This window comes from Echiichthys vipera, assembly GCF_963691815.1.
Source record: "Echiichthys vipera genome assembly, chromosome: X".
Taxonomy (NCBI): Eukaryota; Metazoa; Chordata; class Actinopteri; order Perciformes; family Trachinidae; genus Echiichthys; species Echiichthys vipera.
Window position 1 is genome coordinate 22785266 of NC_139825.1, and position 20838 is coordinate 22806103.

Here is a 20838-nt window from a genome sequence, read left to right on the forward strand (position 1 = left end):
TGATATTATGACAATGGCTGTAATTCAGTGCATGCTGTAAAACACAGTGGGCTTCTGTAGGTACACTTACTGTAACACACACCACACCCCATTACTGTCACTGATAGACTCACAAATCACAAAGCCCAAAGACATTTATTGCTTAGCCTGTCCTCCGCCACCAGTGTGTCACACATCATGATTTTCCACCCTTTTCTTTGTATCAAATATTGCCTGAAACAGACAACTAGTTTATCTAACTGCTCGTTCTCTAATGACTATACAAATACTTAAGGACATGTAATAATCGAAATAATTGACATTTATCAATCCGTGTATACATTTAAATCAAGCAATTATTCATGCCAATTTAGAATGCAAAATTAATTAATTTGTAAAGGGCAACGGCAGGCTGTGCAGTTATTCTGTGTGTTTGTATGTGGTATTTTAACATAATAATGAATTGCTTAATCGTTCATTAATTTGTGCGTTTAATGTGCACTGGGGACTGCTTTGACACCATTTGTCAGGTTTGTGGAATAGTTAAAGTGTGCGCACACTTGAACAGGAACACATTTCGTTACAAGTGTTATAAATATAGAAAGGAGGTGTGGCCGCAGTGTTTTCAAATCGTGACATTATTCCCCTTTGCTTGTAATTTGATACCCCATCTCTGCAGAGACGCACTAAGACAAAAGATGCCGCCCATTTAGAAACTTTTATCTAGTATACACACTATTCAGCCGTCGGTAGACTCTCGGGGATCGTAATAACTTTAACACTTACACCCACTGTTTAAAATGTAGGCACGAAGATCAGACGAAAACTGATGTGTAGTTTAAAATAAAAGAAGTCTGGTACCTTAGTGCAGCGCTTTAAAACAATTGACCAATCATCGATGAGAGAGCCAGTGGGCGGGACGCCTTGTCAAGATTGATGGGAAATCCACCCAATCAAATACGTCGGTGGTCGGCGTTGTCCAATCATGTGCGAGATCTCCCCCGCAGTATCCAACGAGAGAGGATTTTCAACGAGCTCGAGAGGAAAGCGGAGTCAAGCGGGCACCATTTCTGTCTCAGCGCCTTTTGGACTATCCTCACTCACGAAGGCAAAGAGCCAAGACATTTATTTGAAATATAAATATATATTTTTCTGAGCAGGAATATAATTATCTAAATTAATACACAAAATTTAAGCCATGGCCGACACAGCTGTTGACACGACCACCACCACAACTGCAGAGGTTACAGCCAAGGTGCGTTTCATTCATTTATTTTGTCGTGTTTAAAAATGTTGTTAACTTTTGTTTAAGTATTATTTGTGTTAACAATTGGTTTAGCTAGCCCGCACAAACCAACCGTCGGCGGTTAACGTTACTTCATGTTAACTTAGAACAGTTAATTGGAGAGTGTCAATTACTTAAAAACGACTGTTATCTTTAAATATACACTCGTCGAGAGCCCTACAACCGCCCAAAGGTGACCTGTTTTTAATTTTTAGTGTCGACTAATTAATGTTGTGTGTGTAAACTGAAACGTGTGTGGTTTAGCCGAAAAATCGTCTTGTTGAGCAGACAAAGCGGCAGAAACGAGCCTCTGAAGCGGCGCTGCTGCTGCTGCTGCTGCTGCTGTGGGCGGGAAGACACAAGTCACGTTAACGTCACATCAACATTATCGGTTGGGATGAAAACGTTCAACATTGAACCAACTAGTTATGTCTGACAAAGTCTTTCCTTGAACTACACTGTATCCCGTATATGGTAGACTAAACGAACTTTATTTTTAATTAAAAACCAGACGAACGGGTGCCACTTCAGAATAAAACCCCGTCACAATGATCACGTGCTTTTATTTTGTAGGAGCTGAAAGAGAAGAAAGAAGTAGAAGTGAAGGAGGACGAGAAGAAGACCGACAACGGGGACGCACCTGCTAATGGCACAGTGAGTAAAGAGACGAGGACCGGCAGCCTCATGGCCTTTTGTCTTAGCGCCCCTCATCATGCAGGTGTCGCTGCACCCGCCCCCACCCTCCTTCTCCTCCTGTTCAGCTGCACTCCACACAGTTGCTTTGTTTGGGTTGTGAAACGGCACAGATGTTAACTAGCAAGCCTTTGCACGTTTCCATTGGTGTCGTAAGTCTAGCTTGGTAGCGGATCCTCTGGGGGGTAGTGAGTATCTACACACATGCTTTGGTTTTTAAATGTCCCCAGAGGAGTGTGCATGTAGGACTCAGGGAGGATAGTTTGAAATACACTTGGGGTTCATGTTTTGATTTGTTTCTCCCTGTGCAACATTGCTCATTTAAAACAAACTATGACTTATGATGTTTTAGTGTACTGACATTTCCCCCTCTTTTCATTCAGAATGGTGCTGATCACAGTGACAAAGTGGAGGAAAAAGATGCAGAGGAGAACCACAAAAATGGAGATGGTACGTTCATATAAAGTACTGTTTTTATTTTTATTTTTTAAAAACATAAATACTTAAGCAACCGTGTTTTTGAAAAGTCTACATTACTCACTTTGTTGATTCTGATATACCTATTATATGGCGTGTGGCCCTGAGTTACGTCTCCCATTTCGACAGGATTCATTGAATCTGTGAATCTGGTCTAAACACTCCCAAGTGAAGGATGTATCTTCTGAACTGTGCTTACAGGGAAAGCAGAGGAGGCGCCCCCTGCTGAGGAGACTGATGCACAGCCTGTGAAGCGTGCAGCTGAAGAAGAGGAGGAGGAGGAGGTGAGTTGTCACCAGCCTGAAATACACAATTTCAATCAAGTGGTTTTAATGTGTTGACTAATCTGGTGAATTTACAGTATTGCTTATGCATTAAAAAATCCTTTTTTTTGTGACATAGGAAAAGGTGGAGATGAAAAAGCAGAAGACAGAGGAAAATGGAGATACAAAAGAGGAAGAAGTGAAAGCTTAGGTGTCTGCCCTGCTACTTGTTTGCAGCACTGCCTTACCAGCCTGGTCAACATCATGTTGTAGAGCTTGTGCTTTTCTGTACCTTTTGAGAAATATTTCTTTTTGTTTGCTCCCATGTTATTATCATATTGCACTGGAGTCCTGAAACATAGTTTCCCTGCAACCATTTTTTATGAAATGTTATTTATTGGTCTTTTTAAAAACAAGCTTTTTTTTTCTACTTGTACAAATTGGGCCACATTGAGACCAGTTTTTTATTTTAATTTCTTGAGGTTTCATATCAGTATGTTAGAAGCACAATCTCTATTGTCAGTGCTGACCAGATGATTCACATAACAGGCAGCTGCTCACCTTCAAGGCTCATGTTGACCTCTCAGATTCACTTAAAGGACCAAAGATAAGTTTTAAGCAGGGGCTAATGGACAGTTGTTATCATTATTAGTTGAGGCATCATTTTTTGTGTTGAGCTGCTAATTAGTGCTCGGCTGCCCTGTTAATACGACATATGGTGCAAATGAATAAAGGGGGCTATGTCTTGCGCCTCCATGATAAGATTTCTTGATCTTGTTTTATGGAGGCGGGATTTTGCAATGTTAATTAACCCCGCTTAAATCTTAAGGCTTTGGTCATTTGTTCTGTATGCATTCCACGCAAGTTTGTACCATTTATACTTTGTTTTTCTTACATTTTCAACGAGTTTTATGTCATGGCTGAGTAGCCCAGTTTTGTTTCCAAGACTGCCTTTTTCAGTATCAGAATGACATTCGGTTACTTCAGCCACTGCTTTGTATATTCTGATTAACAAATAAATTGTCTTTTTACTTAAGTAAATGCAGTTTGTGTGTATGTTGTCTGATCATCAGTGCTTCTTAAAACCCTGGCTTTAATAAGTACATGATGTCACTTGACCCATTTTCTCTTAACATGGAAAATGGCTGGCTTGGATGCTGGAAGGAGCAGGAATAATCTCATTTACTTGGTAATGGAAAAGGGTGCAAAGAATAAATGGATTTCAGTGTTGTGTGTCCTGGCTCCCCCATGTGGTGTACTTTGATATTGAGTGCAGCTCAATATTTCAACTGGAATGCACCACACTGGTTATTAGTGAAAAAATAATTGACACAGGAGTCCAAAATGGCAAAATTAAAATTTTAGTTTCAACTGAACCCTGAATAAAAGTAGCCTTTACAGTAACACTGCTTATATTGAGCAATAGGTGGTACCATATAACACAAAAACTGTTTTTTTTTTCTCAAGCAAGCTGCAACAGCATGATCCATACATTTACTGTTTCCTCAGAAACGTTAGCATGGTGTGCATCCACTCAGTCCAGGAGGCTTGAATAGGCTATTATTGACATTCTGCTGAGGCAGCAATGATGACCACCATAATGTTGGTGTATTCAGAGAGTGACAAGTTTGCCAATGAAACCACAATGCTAGGCTTAAGACTTAAAGTTGACCCTTCGTTAAAGCCCCGAAGACACGTCTGGTGCCTGTGTTGAGGCTGAACAGACAGAGCATACTGTTTGATGTAAAAAATCAATTAGATGTACCATTTTGCTGATGAAGAAAGCCTCTTTATGGATAAAGTTTGATACTTCTGTTAGGACGTCGGCTAACAAACGTTAGGGGATCACTGAGTTGATGGGCCGAGTGGTGGAGCAGAAGCCTACTACCTTAAGCATGCGCCCTAATGATGACAATAAGCACTCGCTGACGGCTCTATGAACCCCCACAGTCTTTCCTTTCAGTGTTGTCCACCTTCAGGGTTACCCATAGTTCACATGAGTCTTCCCCCTGTTTGCTGTTCTTCTGTTACGTTCGGTTTCCAAGTGAATGCTGATTCACATCCCAGTTTCAACTTCTCCTCTTCCTGATAATGACAAGAATCACTGTCATTATTACAATGGCATGGCCAGGGGTAGGGTGACAGCCCACAGCTGCACCATGGCTTAGTGAGGGCCCAGACAGAATTTACCACCAGCACACATTTCTCTGTGTCTTTGAAAGTCTGTGGATGAGTGTGTGTAATGTGTGTCATTCTATTAGTCATGACTTTATGACGGTTAAGTAATTAATTGGCATTGATTAAGAATCACCCAGCACCAAAGTGTGAAATTTGAGGATAGCACACTGCTAATGTTTCATAATGACTGGATTGTGTTGTTTTTATTTGCTGTTAAAATGTGAAGCCCTTCGAGACTGTAACTGTGATTAGGCGTTGGTCGGCTTTAAGTGAATATTAAGCGTGTGTTTGCTTAGAGAGCTCATGAATTAATGAAGTAACGGTGAGTGTGAGTGGACACTGGCAGCACATTCATTAAGTCAGAAAAATCTTGCCTACAGTGTGATGCTAATGTGCTAACTCAGAGAAACAGGCAGGTAGACATTCCCTTGGCTGTATGACCAAAACAAAACATTAACACAAGGCTTTGAGAGATTACATTGCAGCTCATGCAGACGTTAGGCAACTGATAAAAGGAAGAAGAAGGGGGGGAAAGTTGTGGTTAGCTGTACGTAGTGATCAACATTTCTATTCTAAACACCAACAAGCAGGAATAGATGATGCAAGATTTTATAGCAAAGACAGAAGAACAGCTTATCTATCCTCAGAGAGGTCACTCGCGCTCTCTCTCACACACTGCATTCAAAAAGGTCACACATTCGTTTTGCGAAAGTTAGGGGGAAATGCATGGGCACACACTGTATGAACACACTGGTCATGTACTGTATCAATGTCTGTCTGTCTGTCTGTCTAGCTCTGAGAAGAGCAGTGTGAAACAATATATGGAATTGTGCTGTACAATGTGCGGCAGGATGTGCAGCGTGTTTGTCCTATCAGTGCTGTGAAGGTCAACACACTCAGACACTAAGCGACAGCGTGAGAGCGTGTGCCCGCTGAGTGTGTGTGTGCGCGGTTGTGTGTGTGAGGTAAGGTAAATGAAGAGGCTTTTCTAAATGTGCACCAATAGTGGCTGGGTCTCGCTATCGGGGGGCTCACCCTCAGGGGGGGGCAGGTGGTACACCACGCAGAGAGAGGAGTACAGGCAGCCCACGAATGACATCAGGCTTGCAAAGTACATCACTCCCTGGGCCCCACCCACCAGTGAGGTCAGAGGTCCCATCGCCACAGAGACCAGGATCTGAGCCAGGAAATACTGGCAGCTGAGCAGAGAGATGTCCACCCCCATCCCTCGTCTGGTCCCCTCCTCTGATGAGCCACAAAACTGAGGAACATATACAAACTGTTTAGGCACAAACATCAGTCTCTGTAGTGTACCACAAAAACACCAGAGAGTTGAAGGAGTAGTTGAACATTTTTAGGGAAATGTGCTCATTCCCTTTCTTGCTGAGAGTTAGATGAGAAGATTGATATCTATGACGCTACAGCCAGAATCTGCCTACTTTAATTTGCATTAAGACTTGAAATAAAGGGTAACAAAATCTGGCTATCTGCACCTCTAAAGCTCAAGAAGTCAGGCACATAACCCGCTGTAAAAAATATATAAAGTGCTAAGTAGTGAGCTTTAGAGGTGCTTTTAGCGTGTTAAAGAGCTTCCTCGCCACTTCTTGCAGGATGTAAAGGGTTCTGATTTATGAAGACTACCATGTCCAACTTCAACATGCACTTCTGTTAACCATCCATTGTTGACAAGGAAAAAAAAGACTTTATTCTACGGATCGATAAATAATGATAAAGAAAAAAGTATCCATATTCAATGCTGGATTTTCAGAGAGCTGACGTTGAAAAAACTACTGCTCCACATCCTGCTCCACTGAAGCTTAACCAACTGCACTTAAAGAAACAAACCCAAAAAACTAGTGGAGCACTTCTAATAGGTCAAAACGCACATCAAAGCATTCTAAAACATGTTTAAACAGCATAAAACAATTTATCTTTGTAATGAGAATAACATTATAAAAAATTTAACAGTGCTGATTGGTGGATTTTGTTACCCGTGTTTCGAGTTTTTGTGCTAAACTAAGACAGAGAGTTGTATACTTCTGCACATCTAACTCTCTCTAAAAGGCAAATAAGCTTTTTTCCAAAATCTTTGATGTTTCCTTTAAGTCGATTAAAAAAAAACATAAACATAAAGCAGCTACAAATGACACAAGTTACATATCTAGATACTGACCTGAGGGCTCTGGTAGTATTCACACAGCAGAGAGTAAGGCAGCGTGCATAGAGAAGAGAAGAGCACCCCATAGGTGACACAGAGAGAAAGTACCACGTAGAGGTTGGTGGACAGCGTTGACAGGCCTGTGCCCAAACCAAACGCCAGGTAGGCAAAAAAATAAAGGGTGCGAAGAGAGAAACGCTCCTCCAGTTTCTCCAATATGGCTGAAAGTTGAAGAAAAAACCCAGAGAGAAACAGAAGGCACACATGTAAAGCTTGCCAAGGAAGGGAAGACAAATTCTTGGACTCTTCCCTGACCAGAGCTGCGCTAACATCCAAGACATGTTGTGATGGTGAGGGTAGCTTACCTGAGTAGAAAGCAGCACTGAATGCATAGATGCACATGCCCCAGCAGCCCATGCTAACACCAGCATTGTACCGTTGGTAAGCCTCAGAGTCATGGGGTGCCTTGGGGTCTCCTTCAAACACAACCTCCCCCATGAAGTCTGTGTAGAAGAGCAGCATGCCTTCAAAGGACAACCAGCCTGGAGAGAACCAATCAGTATCAATTTAATTCATATTAAATACCAAAAAGAAGGTTTAATGTGCAACAAATTTTAAATAGTGATAATCCTCACCCAGGAAATGATTAGTGCATAAACTCCGCAGGGAAGGCGGCATCCTGTAGATGGCTATACACAGCAGCTTCATTGACATTTGCGATTCTCCTGTCTCCACGTTCTCACTCAGATCACTCTCATAGCGCACCCCATTCAGCAAAATGTTTGCAACCTTCATCAGAGAAAAGAGACAGACAGTGTGTTTAGAAATGCTGCGATGGTTTCTGGCTTAACAGTTTGGGTTATTTTCTAATTATGTGTCCCGACCTGCTGGCTGAATGTCACTGTTCTCCTGCGTCCATTCTCCAGCCCAACAAACTGCGTTGCCACAGGCTCCTCTATTAGTGCAAGACTCTGGGGTCGCTTCAGGATACCAGCAGAAGAGCCTCGGTGTGACCCTGCACCAGGCTGAGCCCCAGCTGTGGCCTGAGGTCTTTCATCCCCCTCAGGAAGTGGCGCTTCTTCCTCCTGAGCTTCCCCAACTGGATGAGACAACACATCAGCCTGGGTGTGTCCCACAGGATGGCTCCCTGCTCCCTGTGTGGACTCGCCAGGAGGGGGGGAGTCCCCTGGTGGCAGGGGCATAGCGGTGGAGTTGGAGGCCAAGGTCTGTGGTGTCTGCTGACCTGTGTAGCAGTTTATGAGCACACTGTCTATATAGGATGTTCCTAATGAAGAGGCAAAGTCATTAATGCCAGTAAGCGAGCTGTCCCTACTAATAAAGCTGCCATATTTTGGAGTGAGGGGACTCATGGGTGATATGGGGCTTGTGAGGCCAGCACAGAGGCGTGCATTGGCACTACAAGAATGGGCAAGAGGGTCAGAGTTATATGGATGAGACTTTGAGAAATTGTAGCTGTAAAGACCTTCTTCATCTTCCTCATCCAGTCCCAAAGCTGATCCTGGGGGAACAGGGGGAGAGGGGGGGAGAGGAAGGCTGGGGCTTTTCAGATGAGCTTTGCTGGAGTTTTTGCTCTTTGGTAGGGGTCGTTCAGGTATACTTATCAGAGTCATGGCTGTGGCGAACACCAAAGTGATACTTGTGAACATGTATATGACCCGCAGTTGACCTCCCATAGACCTTCCAAATTGTGTCTGGTCCCAGTTGATGCCACCCACAATGTAGCCAAATCCACCTCCTAGTCCTGCAGAGCAAAATTAGGAAACTATAAAAAACATTTTGCACTGACTGACAATAATAAAAGTTATAGTTTCTACTGTAGAATGATAAAGTAACCCCAAGTGTTTCCTTACCTGCCAGTAGTGCATGGATGTTAAGCCCACGATCCTGGTCTTCTGGACTGCAAACATCCATCATGTAGGCATGGCTCGGGTTGTCGGCTGAATCAGCACTGAAGTCCATCAGAACCACACCACACACCGTCAGGACAATTCCCCACTTGTGATTTGATGCAGTGTCAGCCAGCGCACCTCCAATATCCCGCCCATTCAGCACCAGGGTGAGACCGAACAGAGCCCCTATAAAGGAGAAAAGTAGAGTTCAACCAACAGAAATCCTGCCAAGGGGGAAAAAAGGCATGTGCGCACCATTAAAGGGGCACTCCACTGATTTTACAGCCAATTTACTACGCATGGAGAGTAGTGCAAAGTACTTGTATCATGTGTTCTGAGCCTGTTTACAACTGGGCTGTGGAGTTTGAGAGAGCATTTACCAGGAAAGGTGGAACAAAGGTTGTGTATCAAGATGCATGGGAAGTCATATAATAGTGTGGCGTCATATTATGGACTAAAAGTCAGAATATCAACCTCTGTTCCATTAGGTTCCCCAACTTTACTAAAGTAGACCAACCTACTACTAAACAAGTATTTCTTACCTATAGCCAAGGCAAAAATAAAGGGTCTCCTTCGTCCAAACCGGGATGTACAACGATCACTCCATGCTCCGAGGAGAGGCTGAACGAGGAATCCTTCAAGCCAAAGACAGAGGACAGAATAAGATCACATGATGATACATGTCCCCGTCTACCAGGTGATCACCTTGTCTTGCTGTTCACTCACCCAGTATGGGGCTAATAAACCACACCAAGCTGTAGAATTGATCAGGCAGGCCCATCTGTAGAAGCACAGGAGTCACGTAAGCTGTTTCCATGGCATAACTAAATTCAATACCAAACAGGATGCAGCCATTGAAGAGCAACTCTTGGAAAGTGCGTCTTGGGGGAAGCTCACTGAGGTCCAGCTGATCCAGGGGACAGGGTGTGTTGGGCGGTGGAGGTGGTGAAGGTCTTATCAGCTTCTGGCGCTTCGGCTGTCTTTGGAAATTATTGGCTCGGTGACTGAGGTGCCGAGTCGTGGACGTTGGGAAGCTGGCAGTCTTGGGGAGTGAGCTCCTCCAGAGGCCTTCCTGAGCTGTGGATAACCTCCCTCCTGGACTGGCCAAAAGGGGGTCACTGGGGGTGCCCATACCCGGTGATGACATCTCTCTCAAGCCAGCTTACACTGCAGCATATAAAAGGGTGATATATAGAAGTTAAGGCTTGTTTTTTCATTAGAGGTCATTCAAGATCATCACATTGTAGCATGACCAAGTAGTCATAAGAGTAACTAAGTGCTGCTAGTGGTTGAGTAGTGCTGCCATGAGGACACTGCAGTCATCAGAGGACGGCAACGATGGCATAGCAGTGATGGGCACGACGCACTGCAACCAATGCGCATGTTAGTGTTGTGCGCAAAAGCACATGTGCTCGCGTGGCTGACTACAGCAGTGTAGCATGCGGCACCGCTCTCATGAAGCATGTTTCCATTTTAATATTTCATGGAGGAAGCTCAAATCGGACACAATGGAGCCGCTGGAGGTTATAATGATGGCTTTTAGGACAGTTGCAAGGATACGGTATCATTATCGCTCATATTTAAACTCAACATTTGACCAATATAGGTTTTATATGTGGTCACGTTGCCGATCGATTAATTTCTATTTATTTATTTTTGTTATTTTTACGTTTTCTTCTAATGATCCTCGTTATTCCCCGGTCATTTGTTTCTTCACAATAGACTTAACTGTGTTAGAAGATGAGGCAGGCGTGCAAATTGAAACGTGAAAGATGATAATTACCTTATCGGGGTGGGTCGTCATTTATTGCGGCATACTATGTAGGTAAACAAACCAAGCATTATGGTTTATAAAAAAGAAAAACGTAGGATGAATTACAGGAGTCATGATTGTTGTTTTGATTGCTTAAATCCTTTTTCATGCAGTCATATCCCCCCGCTCTCTCCTCCGTCCCTTTCTCCTTCCCCCTCTTCTCCTCTTCCTCCCGGTCTCTCCCGTGACGTCACGCCCCTCCCTGCAACATCAGCACCGCGGACTGTCCCCGCTCAACACACACACACACACACACACACACACTTCATCTTCCCCCTGCTCCCATTATACAGTAGGCTACTTAAGGACACAATTAGATTATAATAGTCAGTCAGTGATATGTTATTCATTTTGAAGAAGGTACACTATGGCTACACACACGGTTCTCTTTCAAGTACTTGGTTGCAACATTTGTTATATATTAGGGTTTAATCATATCAGTTTAAAGTTATTAAAAAGAGCTCAGCTATAAGCACATGAAAAGAGACGTGTTTTTAACCTGGATTTAAAAGTGCTCACAGTTGGGGCTGATTTCAGATCTGCTGGTAGTTTGTTCCAGTTGTGTGCAGCATAGCAGCTAAATGCTGCTTCACCATAGTCTGAACTCTGTGCTCCACTATCTGACCTGAGTCAGTAGATCTCAGCTCTACTGGGTTTATACTCTACTAACATGTCATTCATGTATTCTGGACTGAATCCATTCAGTGATTTGTAAACCAGTAGCAGAACTTTAAATCTATTCTGTTGCTGACTGGGAACCAATGTACGGTCTTAAGAACTCGGCTGATGTGATCTGATCTCTCCGTTCTGGTTAAAACTTGAGCTGCAGCTGTTTGATACTTTTTGGGGGAGTCCTGTCAGAAGACTGTTACAGTAGTCGAGTTTACTGGAGAGGAAAGCAGGAATCAGCTTCTCCTGATCAGTTTGGGACATAAAACCCTTAATTCTGGAAGTTGATAAAAGGCCGTTTTGGCAACAGATACTAATAATACCTTGTCTTTTCTCTTAAAGAGATACTGAAGGTACGACTGCAGTATCTTGGTGGGAAATAAGTGACTTGACTTGACTTGACTTGACTTGTCTTAAAGGGCGTGACAAGAAAAAAGCCTTGTGACTTACTTGAACAAATGACTTGAGTCACAGTTATAAACAATGTAAATTTCTCACTTGTTGTGTGACAATAAAGGACTATGGTATCGTATCTTGTCTTAAACATACAACACATGGTTAACTTGTTGGGGAAAATGCCTAAAGATTATCCCAGCTGTATAAAATGATTAAAATAAGCCAGACTTTTATGAGTGAGAGCATTATAGTGATCAATACATTAATGCATCATTCAATTATAATTCAGTTATATTACTTATATGATTCAGGACCATTCGGTATAATAAGTAGGAGACTTTTAATTTTAGTGCTATAGGTATAATTTTATGCTAATATATTAGGGTACGATTTTGAATGCAGGGCTTTTACTTGTACTCTGTAGTATTGTTACTTTTATTTAAGTAAAATATCTGATAACCTCCTTCACCAATAAAAACTGAAAACGTATAAGGGGGAAAGAGGAACTGGGTTAAATAAATTGCAATTTTTTTCTGTTGTATGTGTATTATGCTAATTATGTATGCAAATTGGCACAGTCTTGCTGATTTTTTTTAACTGAATCAATGACTTGGTACATTTTTGTTTAAATCTACTACTATTAATAATTAAATAAAATATTGTAATAAAAATAATAATCACAAAAAGGGCAAGTCAGGCAAAATCAATTGAATACATTATTACTTAAAAAATAAGAAATATATATAATATAATATAATAAAAATAAGAAATAGATTTTAAATAAAATAATCTATTTAAAATGTGATTTTAAACAAGGGAAGAATTTTCTTGAATATCTAAACAACAAATTAGATTGGAATTTCATGCCTGAGTTGAGAAAGTGTGTTCTTATAGGTTAAGCTAATCTACTATCAGATATCGTAATCAGAAATATGTTTATTTGACATATTTTTCATTTTTCATTATTCAATTGTCCACCGCCGGTTTCCAGGTTAACAGAATAAATGTCTCATGGGTTAATATGAAACAGACTGATGGGACCAAACTAACAGCTATAAAAATGAAACAAAGGTCATGCAATAAATCACATTACCTTTGAGCTCACCTGTAGCTAGACTACCTTGTGCAGCCTACTATATAAAGAACTTTGCCCTACAATGTTTATTCAGTCACCACTTTGAGTCCATTTTAAAACCCTGTGTGTGCAAACTGTAAACAACCAGTAAACGCCAACAAATATGCTGTGGGCTGTTTACAATAAATCCAGTTTGTGTTGATTTTAGTGGCGATAGGCAGAGCCATAGCAGTTACCCCTGACGAAGCCCCGCCCCCGTTCCACACACTGCGCGCTGTAATTGGCTGAATCTCCAGCACAAACAGAATCTGATTGGACGCCAGTGCTCAGTGGGCGTATACGGATGTAGATGTTTTGCAACTGTTACACAAACATTAAACATCGTTACTGTGAGACAGAAACATTACATTTCTGTTAACTTTGACAGCCGCGTAGATCAGCCGTAGAAAAATGGCAAACGTCGACCTTGTACGAGTCGGAAAGAACTTGTTGAGCGGTGAAACTGGAGAGGTATGTTATAAAAACTGTTCAACTCAGGAAGCCAAATGGAGCCTAACACCAATTAATTCTCCTCTATTTAGTGTGTATTCGTTTGATTGGCTTGTGTTTAAATGTGCACTTGTGGCAAGCGGACATGTAATGCAGATTCTTTCTAGTCAAACAGAACATTTCAGATATCCACAATGACATTCATGTGCATTGGGCTTTCAGTTCTAGATATTATCCACAATTACATTTTAGATATCTATATAGATATATTTCGACTACGAATAAATTAATTTCAGATATCTGCAATACATATCCAATCTAGCTGTTAAATGTTAAAACTGTTTGCCGTAATGTTCCCTGCTGAGACTTAAACCTGCTATTACCTCACAGCACTGATATAATTGGTATCAAATGAGGCCTCCAGGGTGACACACTCATGGTGTGAGGGGAACACATGTGAATATGAATCATATATATATATATATATATATATATATATATATATATATATATATATATATATATATATATATATATACACACACACACACACACACAATTAGTAGAATCTCCCTTCACTCATCTATCTGTGTCATCTGTTTTGAGGTTTCACTGTGAGTTTATTTCCCTCGCTGTGTGTTTTTCAGAGAGTAGAGCTCCAGTCTCTGTGGCAGGATCAGGCGGTGGTCTTTATCTTCCTGCGCAGGTTTGGCTGTCAGGTGTGTCGGTGGATGGCAGCAGAGATCAGCAAACTGGAGCCGGACATGAGGGCTAACGGTGTAGCGCTGGTGGGGGTCGGACCAGAGGAGATTGGGCTGAAGGAGTTCAAGGAAGGAGGATTTTTCAAAGGATGTAAGCTGATCTATTTCATAGATGGGTCGTTTTTCATATTTGTGTTGCACTGACACTAATGAAAAATACGTTGCACTTTAACTTTTATGGAAAAGATACCCAAGGCTTAAATCTGCTCCATCAAAACTGTTTTTACACTGCAGTCCTGACCGGTCCGTTTTCTTTATGTCTGATCAGTTTTGGGCCAATACAGTACTGTACAATTGTGACATATTTGTTTTTTACTCCTGCTACTTTATACTAATACTCTTTTACTTGTTACTTTCTAAAGTATGAAAATATATGATATTATAGACTTGTATGATATTATACAGTACTAGACTACTAATCAATCCAGTGATCTACAAAGTATTTCAAATTGGCATGGCATTGACACCCATTCGGTACTGATAAAAACAAAATAATATAATATTCAGGTGATTATACACCAATGAAAGCATTATTATGAATATTGCATTCTATTTATGCCAATAGATCCCCCTAAATCCCTGAGATAGGATCTGACGGTGCGGTTCACATTGCTGTCACCGGGTTATAATTCAAATATGTATGAGACTTTTAAGCACTTATGGATTTGCTTCTTTCAGGAATAAAAAGATCAGGATCCAAAGAAAAAATATTTTCTTTACCCAAACTTTTCGGCAACAACCCTTATTGTAACATTGAAATAGTTGCATTGTCACCCTTGCACAACTGAACTTATGTTGGAATGTAAATACTAATCATCCTCTTCCCTTTTAGCCGTTTACGTTGATGAACAAAAGAAAAGCTACAAAGATTTGGGCTTCAAAAGGTGAGTAGAGTAAAGCGTTTGTGAATATATGACTGATGGTTTGCTTCCACCCTAATGTGAATTATTTTCATATATCAAAGATTATCATACTTTTTATTATATACCTTAGAGCCTTAACGATTAATCGGCAACTATGTTGATATTCGATTATTTGTTGTTTGTCATTTTTCAAGTGTTCTGGCTTACAGAATATAAGCAGGCTTTCTCCTCCTCTTGCCCTATCTCTCCGCTATCAGGCTTAGCCTCACCAAGGCGATTGTGATTGGTTTAAAGAAATACAAACAAGCCAGAGCGTTTTTTCCCCCTATTCCAGAATGATAAGCCGGTGTAGCCGGACCGTACTCCAGCACTGGACTGACAATGTCATTTTTCAAGCAAAAAAAGCTGCCCATTCCAGCTTTTCACATGTGGAGATTAGATGCTTTTTTTGTCCTAATTGATAGTAAACTGAATATATTTGGGATTTGGACTGATGAATTAAGACATTTGAATGCATGTTCTTCGGCTGTGGGATATTATAAAGTTATTAGGTTTCACCACTCATGCTAATCTTCTCTCCTTTGCAAAGGATTTGCTGCCTTGTACCAATCTCAAATTGAGAAACTGTGTTTTTTTACACACTCAGGTACACCGCCCTAACTGTGGTTCCTGCTGCTTTGGGGAAGAAAGTACGAGATGCAGCTGCAAAGGTATAAAGCTTCATGGTTAAATGATTGTGTCATGGTTCATATGTCCTGTACAGGAGGAGCAGGGGTTAAGGTTCTGAAACAGAAGCTGAAAATTGACACACTGCTTGTTTTCCCTGCTGTTTCCAGGCCTCTTCTGAAGGCATCCAGGGAAACTTCTCAGGAGATCTGCTCCAGAGTGGAGGCATGCTCATTGTGTCCAAAGGTACAATCAGTATTCAGGGGTCTGTCTTGTGAAGGTGCATAAGTAAGAGGGACAATATGATAGCTCAAAACTCCTAATGAACCAGGGGATATCCACATGTAAATGTCTGTTGAAGTTTGTCCAGTCATTTGTATGAAGGGAAATAAATGGTCAAAGAAATGCATTCTCGCAGCCTCTCCTCTAGAGGGCAATGCTGCATCACATCAATGTATTGAAGCTGGAGCTCACCCTTAACATCAGTGATCTCCGGGGCTGCTGACTTTCCTCACTTCTTTATTTCTCGTATTCGCAAAAGTATGAGGATTAAACTATTTAGGTTTTCAAATTTGCAACAGTGTGTTGGGGCAATACTTATCTGACATAATTTTGCAAACATCAGAGGCACAGCCAAAATTATCTACAGAACAAGAGAGTCAACAGTATATATTCATCTGTTTTATGGAAAGGAATCAGCTGGAGGAAGTAAATCTGAACGTTTTAAGAGGCAATTTAATTCCTTGCTCAAAGTTATTACATAAAGCTTTGATGTAAAACCAGACGATATTGCACATTTCTGAAAGGGCATGACCATTTATATATTTTTTCTTTGTTAGTATGTTTTAACATCACCAGTAACACATTGATATTGAATATGTGTTAAATATCAAATCGACTGTGCTGTGTTTCATTTTTATCTGTCAGCCTGAGTCACGAGTTTACCAAAGCATATTCTTAACAATCTTTGATTTAAATAAGTTGGCATTAAGCTGCTTACTTAATGATTCTTTCTGGATATATTTTGCTCTGCAAAGGTGGAGAAAAGGTCCTAGTGCACTTTATCCAGGATTCACCAGGAGACCACCTACCTCTGGAGGATATTAGCAAGGCTCTGGGTATCTCAGCCAAAGCAAAAGCAGGACAGATGCCAGTGGTAAGAAATGCCATTAACATACAAGAAACGATGCATATTATTTCCATGTTCCATTTTTCATTTCCTTCCTCTATTTTCTTTACATCCCCCTCTTCAGCTTTTATGAGTGAACTTTAAGCTGCATTGTGAAGGGTTGAACAAAATAGTCAATATCATTGTGTTTACTAAAGCACACTGTAGCTACTGATGTCAGTCGGTGCGTTTCTTTCCAGCAGACTCTGTTTTACGTCAGCAGCAACACACATCAGAGTAGCCTTTTCAAAGTCAATTTCACACTTATTACTCCATCTTCACGGTACGTCAGTGTCTGTGCCATAGGCCCCCAAACCTTGAAACATGAGAAATGATCTCATTCTGTACTTAAAAATGCTCTGCAAACATACACTGAGAAGTTATTAAACAATTATACAACAGTACAACAAGTATTGGCACCCTTACACAAGATTTATGAAATACAAATATTATTAGTATGGAAAGTCTTTGCACATCCAGGTATTTAAATGATGGTTTTGGTATATGAGATGCTTGTCACAGAAGTAGTGTTTTTAAGATTATGATAGTAGCTATGCTGAACTTTGTGCACAGTAGGATTTTAAGGGAATGAAGGGTCAGCGTTGTCATCACTTTGAGACTGCAGATCTTTAACCCTTGTGCCTCGCTTTAAAAAAACAAAAAAACGCCATGTCATGATATATTAATATTCAATTCAACTTTCACTGAGTTGTTTTTTTAACCAACTTCGGTCCTGAACATCACTACCAAATATTAATTTTCAGAATCTTAACCTGTTATATGCCAGGTTTTAGGAAAACAAAAAGACAAAAATTATTTTTTGTAAAGCGTATGCACTGCTCCCTAATACAGCAGCAATAACCCTAGTAGAAACCATGAAAATTGCATATTTACCCCATAGGGCAAAAATTTGAAAATAGCTCAGTCTGGTGGAAGATAAAACTAAAACTCAGGGCTCTGAAATTAAAGGTCGGATATAATAAAATACATGATTTTATGCTGTTAGTTCTGGTTGTAATTGGGACATTTTTGTCCTCAAGTGTCTGTTTTTTGACTACAGAGTTTATTAACGACCTATTATATGAGCTTAGGTTGAACATCCAAAATTTGGAGAAAAAAAACCCTCACACCCTTGTCAAAGTGTATGCCATATGCATGAACACCGTCAAAATATCCCTAGTGTGGCTAAAACTTAAATTTAAATGTAGTTCTTGTGTATACAGCACATTTCAAGACACATTGCTCAGTGGTCATGGTCATAAGTCATAAGGCTTTGGGCATGCCCATAACATCCAGCACATGGTCTTCACGCCCACTCCCCCTGGCTCTGTTATCTGCTTCTCACAAAACTCACCATGTCAGAGCTTTGCAATATGTACATTAGGCTTCCCCATGACCTGTCTGAAGACCAACATATATCATTACTGCAGCCAAAGAACAGAATAGACCTTGTTTATGTCTCAGGGATCAAAACACGGTAGAAATAAGTGCAAGTCACAAGCTATCTGACATGCTTTTGTGGAAGATGCCCTGAAAAAGTCGAAGCCTCGTTAACAGAACGAAGTTACTGGCTTATCAAGATAAAACGTGTCTTGTTGTTGAAACCTTTTCTGTTCAATAGCAGATAGACAGTGTTCACTTCTCTTATCTGTGTCTAAAGCCCGACAACTTAAACTAGATTTCCCTGAAAAAAAATGCTTGTCTTAACTTCGGCACAATGATTCAGAGGCACCATAAACAAAAACGTGCTTAACTCTAAGTTAAGACAAACAAAGTTGCCAACAAATCGGCCTTTATCTTAGAAATTGGAGTGCTACTCACCTATCAGGAAGTCAGGAATCAGTTGTGGAAGTCAACAACATCTGGCTTCATGAAGGTCTCATCGACACATACTGAACCACAACATCCTCACGATGATCCTGTTTCATACCATCCTCCTCTTTCATACTGTTTCCTGACTGCATTTCTACTGTGATGAGGCAAAAATGCAAAAAAAAATTAAAAATCCACAGTATTTTCACATTTTAGGGATTTAGAAATGAAACCCGGGCAACAGAAAATAAGCTATTTATTCTAACTCTGTCTAACTCCCTCCACTCGCTCAATAAACATTGTCCCTGTCAAAAACAAAAATAAAAATTCATTTCCAGGGCAGGATTTCTTCTGCTTTATTTCAGACTTGTGCGCCATAGAAAAAACTGCCTTGATTCAGTGAAGCCTAAAATTTAAATAGATAATTCTCTGCATGATCATTCAACAATGCATGTTCTTGCATTTTATAGTTAAACAGTCACTTTATCCTATGTTCATAATGTGCTGTTAAACCGTATCTATCTTCTCTTGCAGTGCAATGATGATGTTTGTACACGATGATGACAGAGCTGCCAATCATACCGGATGAATATCTACACATCAGGAAGTTAAAATGGAGAGTAAAGAAGTGGAATGTGAACATAAAACTACTGCCATTACCTAATTGCTTTTAATTTCTTTGTGATAGTTACATAATATATAATTTTATTATCTACAATGAAAGCAACAGCGACATTCCTTTTATAATCATGACCTTCTTAATTGTAATTAATAATGAATTTATTTTTTAATTTGCATTCATAACATGCATTTATAACATATAATACATTATTTGTATGTATCTCATTATAATAAAAGTTTAAAATAAATACTTGTCTCCAGTCAATGAGCAGTTTCATTTGGACATAAGTGGAGTTTTAATAAAAGGTGAAATGGTATCCAACTTGTTGATGTGACAAACATTTATCCTTCCGCCTGAAATATCAATTTATTTACTGCATTAATAATTTTAAACTCTTATGGCTCAATCACAGTTTACACATCACCTTTATAGTGTTTTCTATTTCTTGACTTCGACAAATGTACTCTCTCCGTCAATGTTTACTTGTTTACTCTCCATCAACGTGTTGGCCTGAGACTTAATTAAAACTAAATCTAAGAAAGACCCCTGTCTGTCCGTCCTATTTTCGTGAACGCGTTATCTCAGGAGCACCTAGAGGGAATTTTGTATATGGCACAAATTTCACGTCACTGTGCCTCACATACAGTGCCTATAGAAAGTCATCATACCCTTTTGAAATAGTCCCTTTTTTTGTTTTGCAGCCTGAAATGATAATACTTAAAAAATATATATTTTCCCAGCGTAATTTGCACATTTTGCCTTACAACATTCAAATGAAATAGTTTTTTTTTTAAATGTCTGAAAATTAATAAAAAATTAAAAACCAGAATAGCAGGTTTGGAAAACTGATGAGTCCCCAGATGTAATACTTTGTGGAGGCACCTTTTGCTTTAATCACAGCCATCAGTCTGTTTGGATCTGTCTCTACAGCTTTGTGCACCTAGATTAGGAAATATTTCCCCATTCTTCCTGCAGAACTGTTCGAGTTCAGTCAGATTCTGTGGTGAGCGGTGATGGACTACACTCTTCAAGTCCATCCACAGATGTTCTGTAGGATTCAGGTCAGGGCTCTGACTCGGCCTCTCTAGGACATTCACCTTCCTGTCCTTTAGCCACTGAGTTGTTTTTATGGAGGTGTGTTTTGGGTCGTTGTCGTACTGAAGGTGAACCACCTGCCCCAAGTGTCTAACAGAGGGCTGCAGGTTTTCCTCAAGGATTTTGGTGGACTTGGCTGCATCCATTTTCCTTCAATACCGACCAACCGCCCAGTCCCTGCTGAAGAGAAACAATCACACAACTTAAAGCTGCCACCACCAGGCTTCACTGTAGGTTTGGGTGGTGTGTTTATGGTGGTGTGCTGTGTTTGGTTTCTGCCAAACATGACGCTTGGAGTTCAGCCCAAAAAGTTCAGTTTTGGTCTCATCTGACCACAGAACCTTTTGCCACATGGCGTCAGAATCTTCAATATGTTTTGTGACATGCTGTAAACGAGACTCAGTGTGACATTTTTTCAGAAGAGGCTTCTCTGCCATACATGTAGAACTTGTGAAATGGTTGTCTC

General features: G+C 40.5%; 3 protein-coding genes across 5 annotated transcripts; 2 read left to right on the top strand and 1 right to left on the bottom strand.

Moving 5' to 3' along the window:
- The first annotated feature begins 1039 nt into the window (after positions 1-1039).
- Positions 1040-3717, top strand: LOC310965696 (uncharacterized protein). The gene is made up of 5 exons (XM_083939425.1): positions 1040-1234; positions 1838-1918; positions 2341-2407; positions 2636-2718; positions 2837-3717. The coding sequence occupies exons 1-5, from the start codon at positions 1178-1180 to the stop codon at positions 2906-2908; spliced, it is 360 nt and encodes a 119-aa protein (XP_083795551.1). The 5' UTR covers positions 1040-1177; the 3' UTR covers positions 2909-3717.
- A 2146-nt stretch (positions 3718-5863) lies between these two features.
- slc45a1 (solute carrier family 45 member 1) lies at positions 5864-10090 on the bottom strand (the record flags this gene model as incomplete). Of its 3 annotated transcripts, none has more annotated exons than XM_083938752.1 (9): positions 5864-6136; positions 7049-7254; positions 7399-7575; positions 7669-7822; positions 7918-8069; positions 8202-8795; positions 8905-9129; positions 9486-9578; positions 9670-10090. In XM_083938752.1, 9 exons carry the CDS (start codon positions 10088-10090, stop codon positions 5864-5866), a joined length of 2295 nt encoding a protein of 764 aa, XP_083794878.1. The 3 variants fall into 3 exon arrangements, with proteins under 3 accessions (XP_083794878.1, XP_083794877.1, XP_083794876.1); XM_083938751.1 differs by having other exon boundaries at positions 7918-8058; positions 8170-8795; XM_083938750.1 differs by having other exon boundaries at positions 7918-8795.
- A 3201-nt stretch (positions 10091-13291) lies between these two features.
- On the top strand, positions 13292-19405 carry prxl2b (peroxiredoxin like 2B). The gene is made up of 7 exons (XM_083939803.1): positions 13292-13406; positions 14033-14237; positions 14979-15030; positions 15656-15719; positions 15846-15921; positions 16713-16831; positions 19190-19405. Exons 1-7 carry the CDS (start codon positions 13347-13349, stop codon positions 19214-19216), a joined length of 603 nt encoding a protein of 200 aa, XP_083795929.1. The 5' UTR covers positions 13292-13346; the 3' UTR covers positions 19217-19405.
- Positions 19406-20838: the final 1433 nt, after the last annotated feature.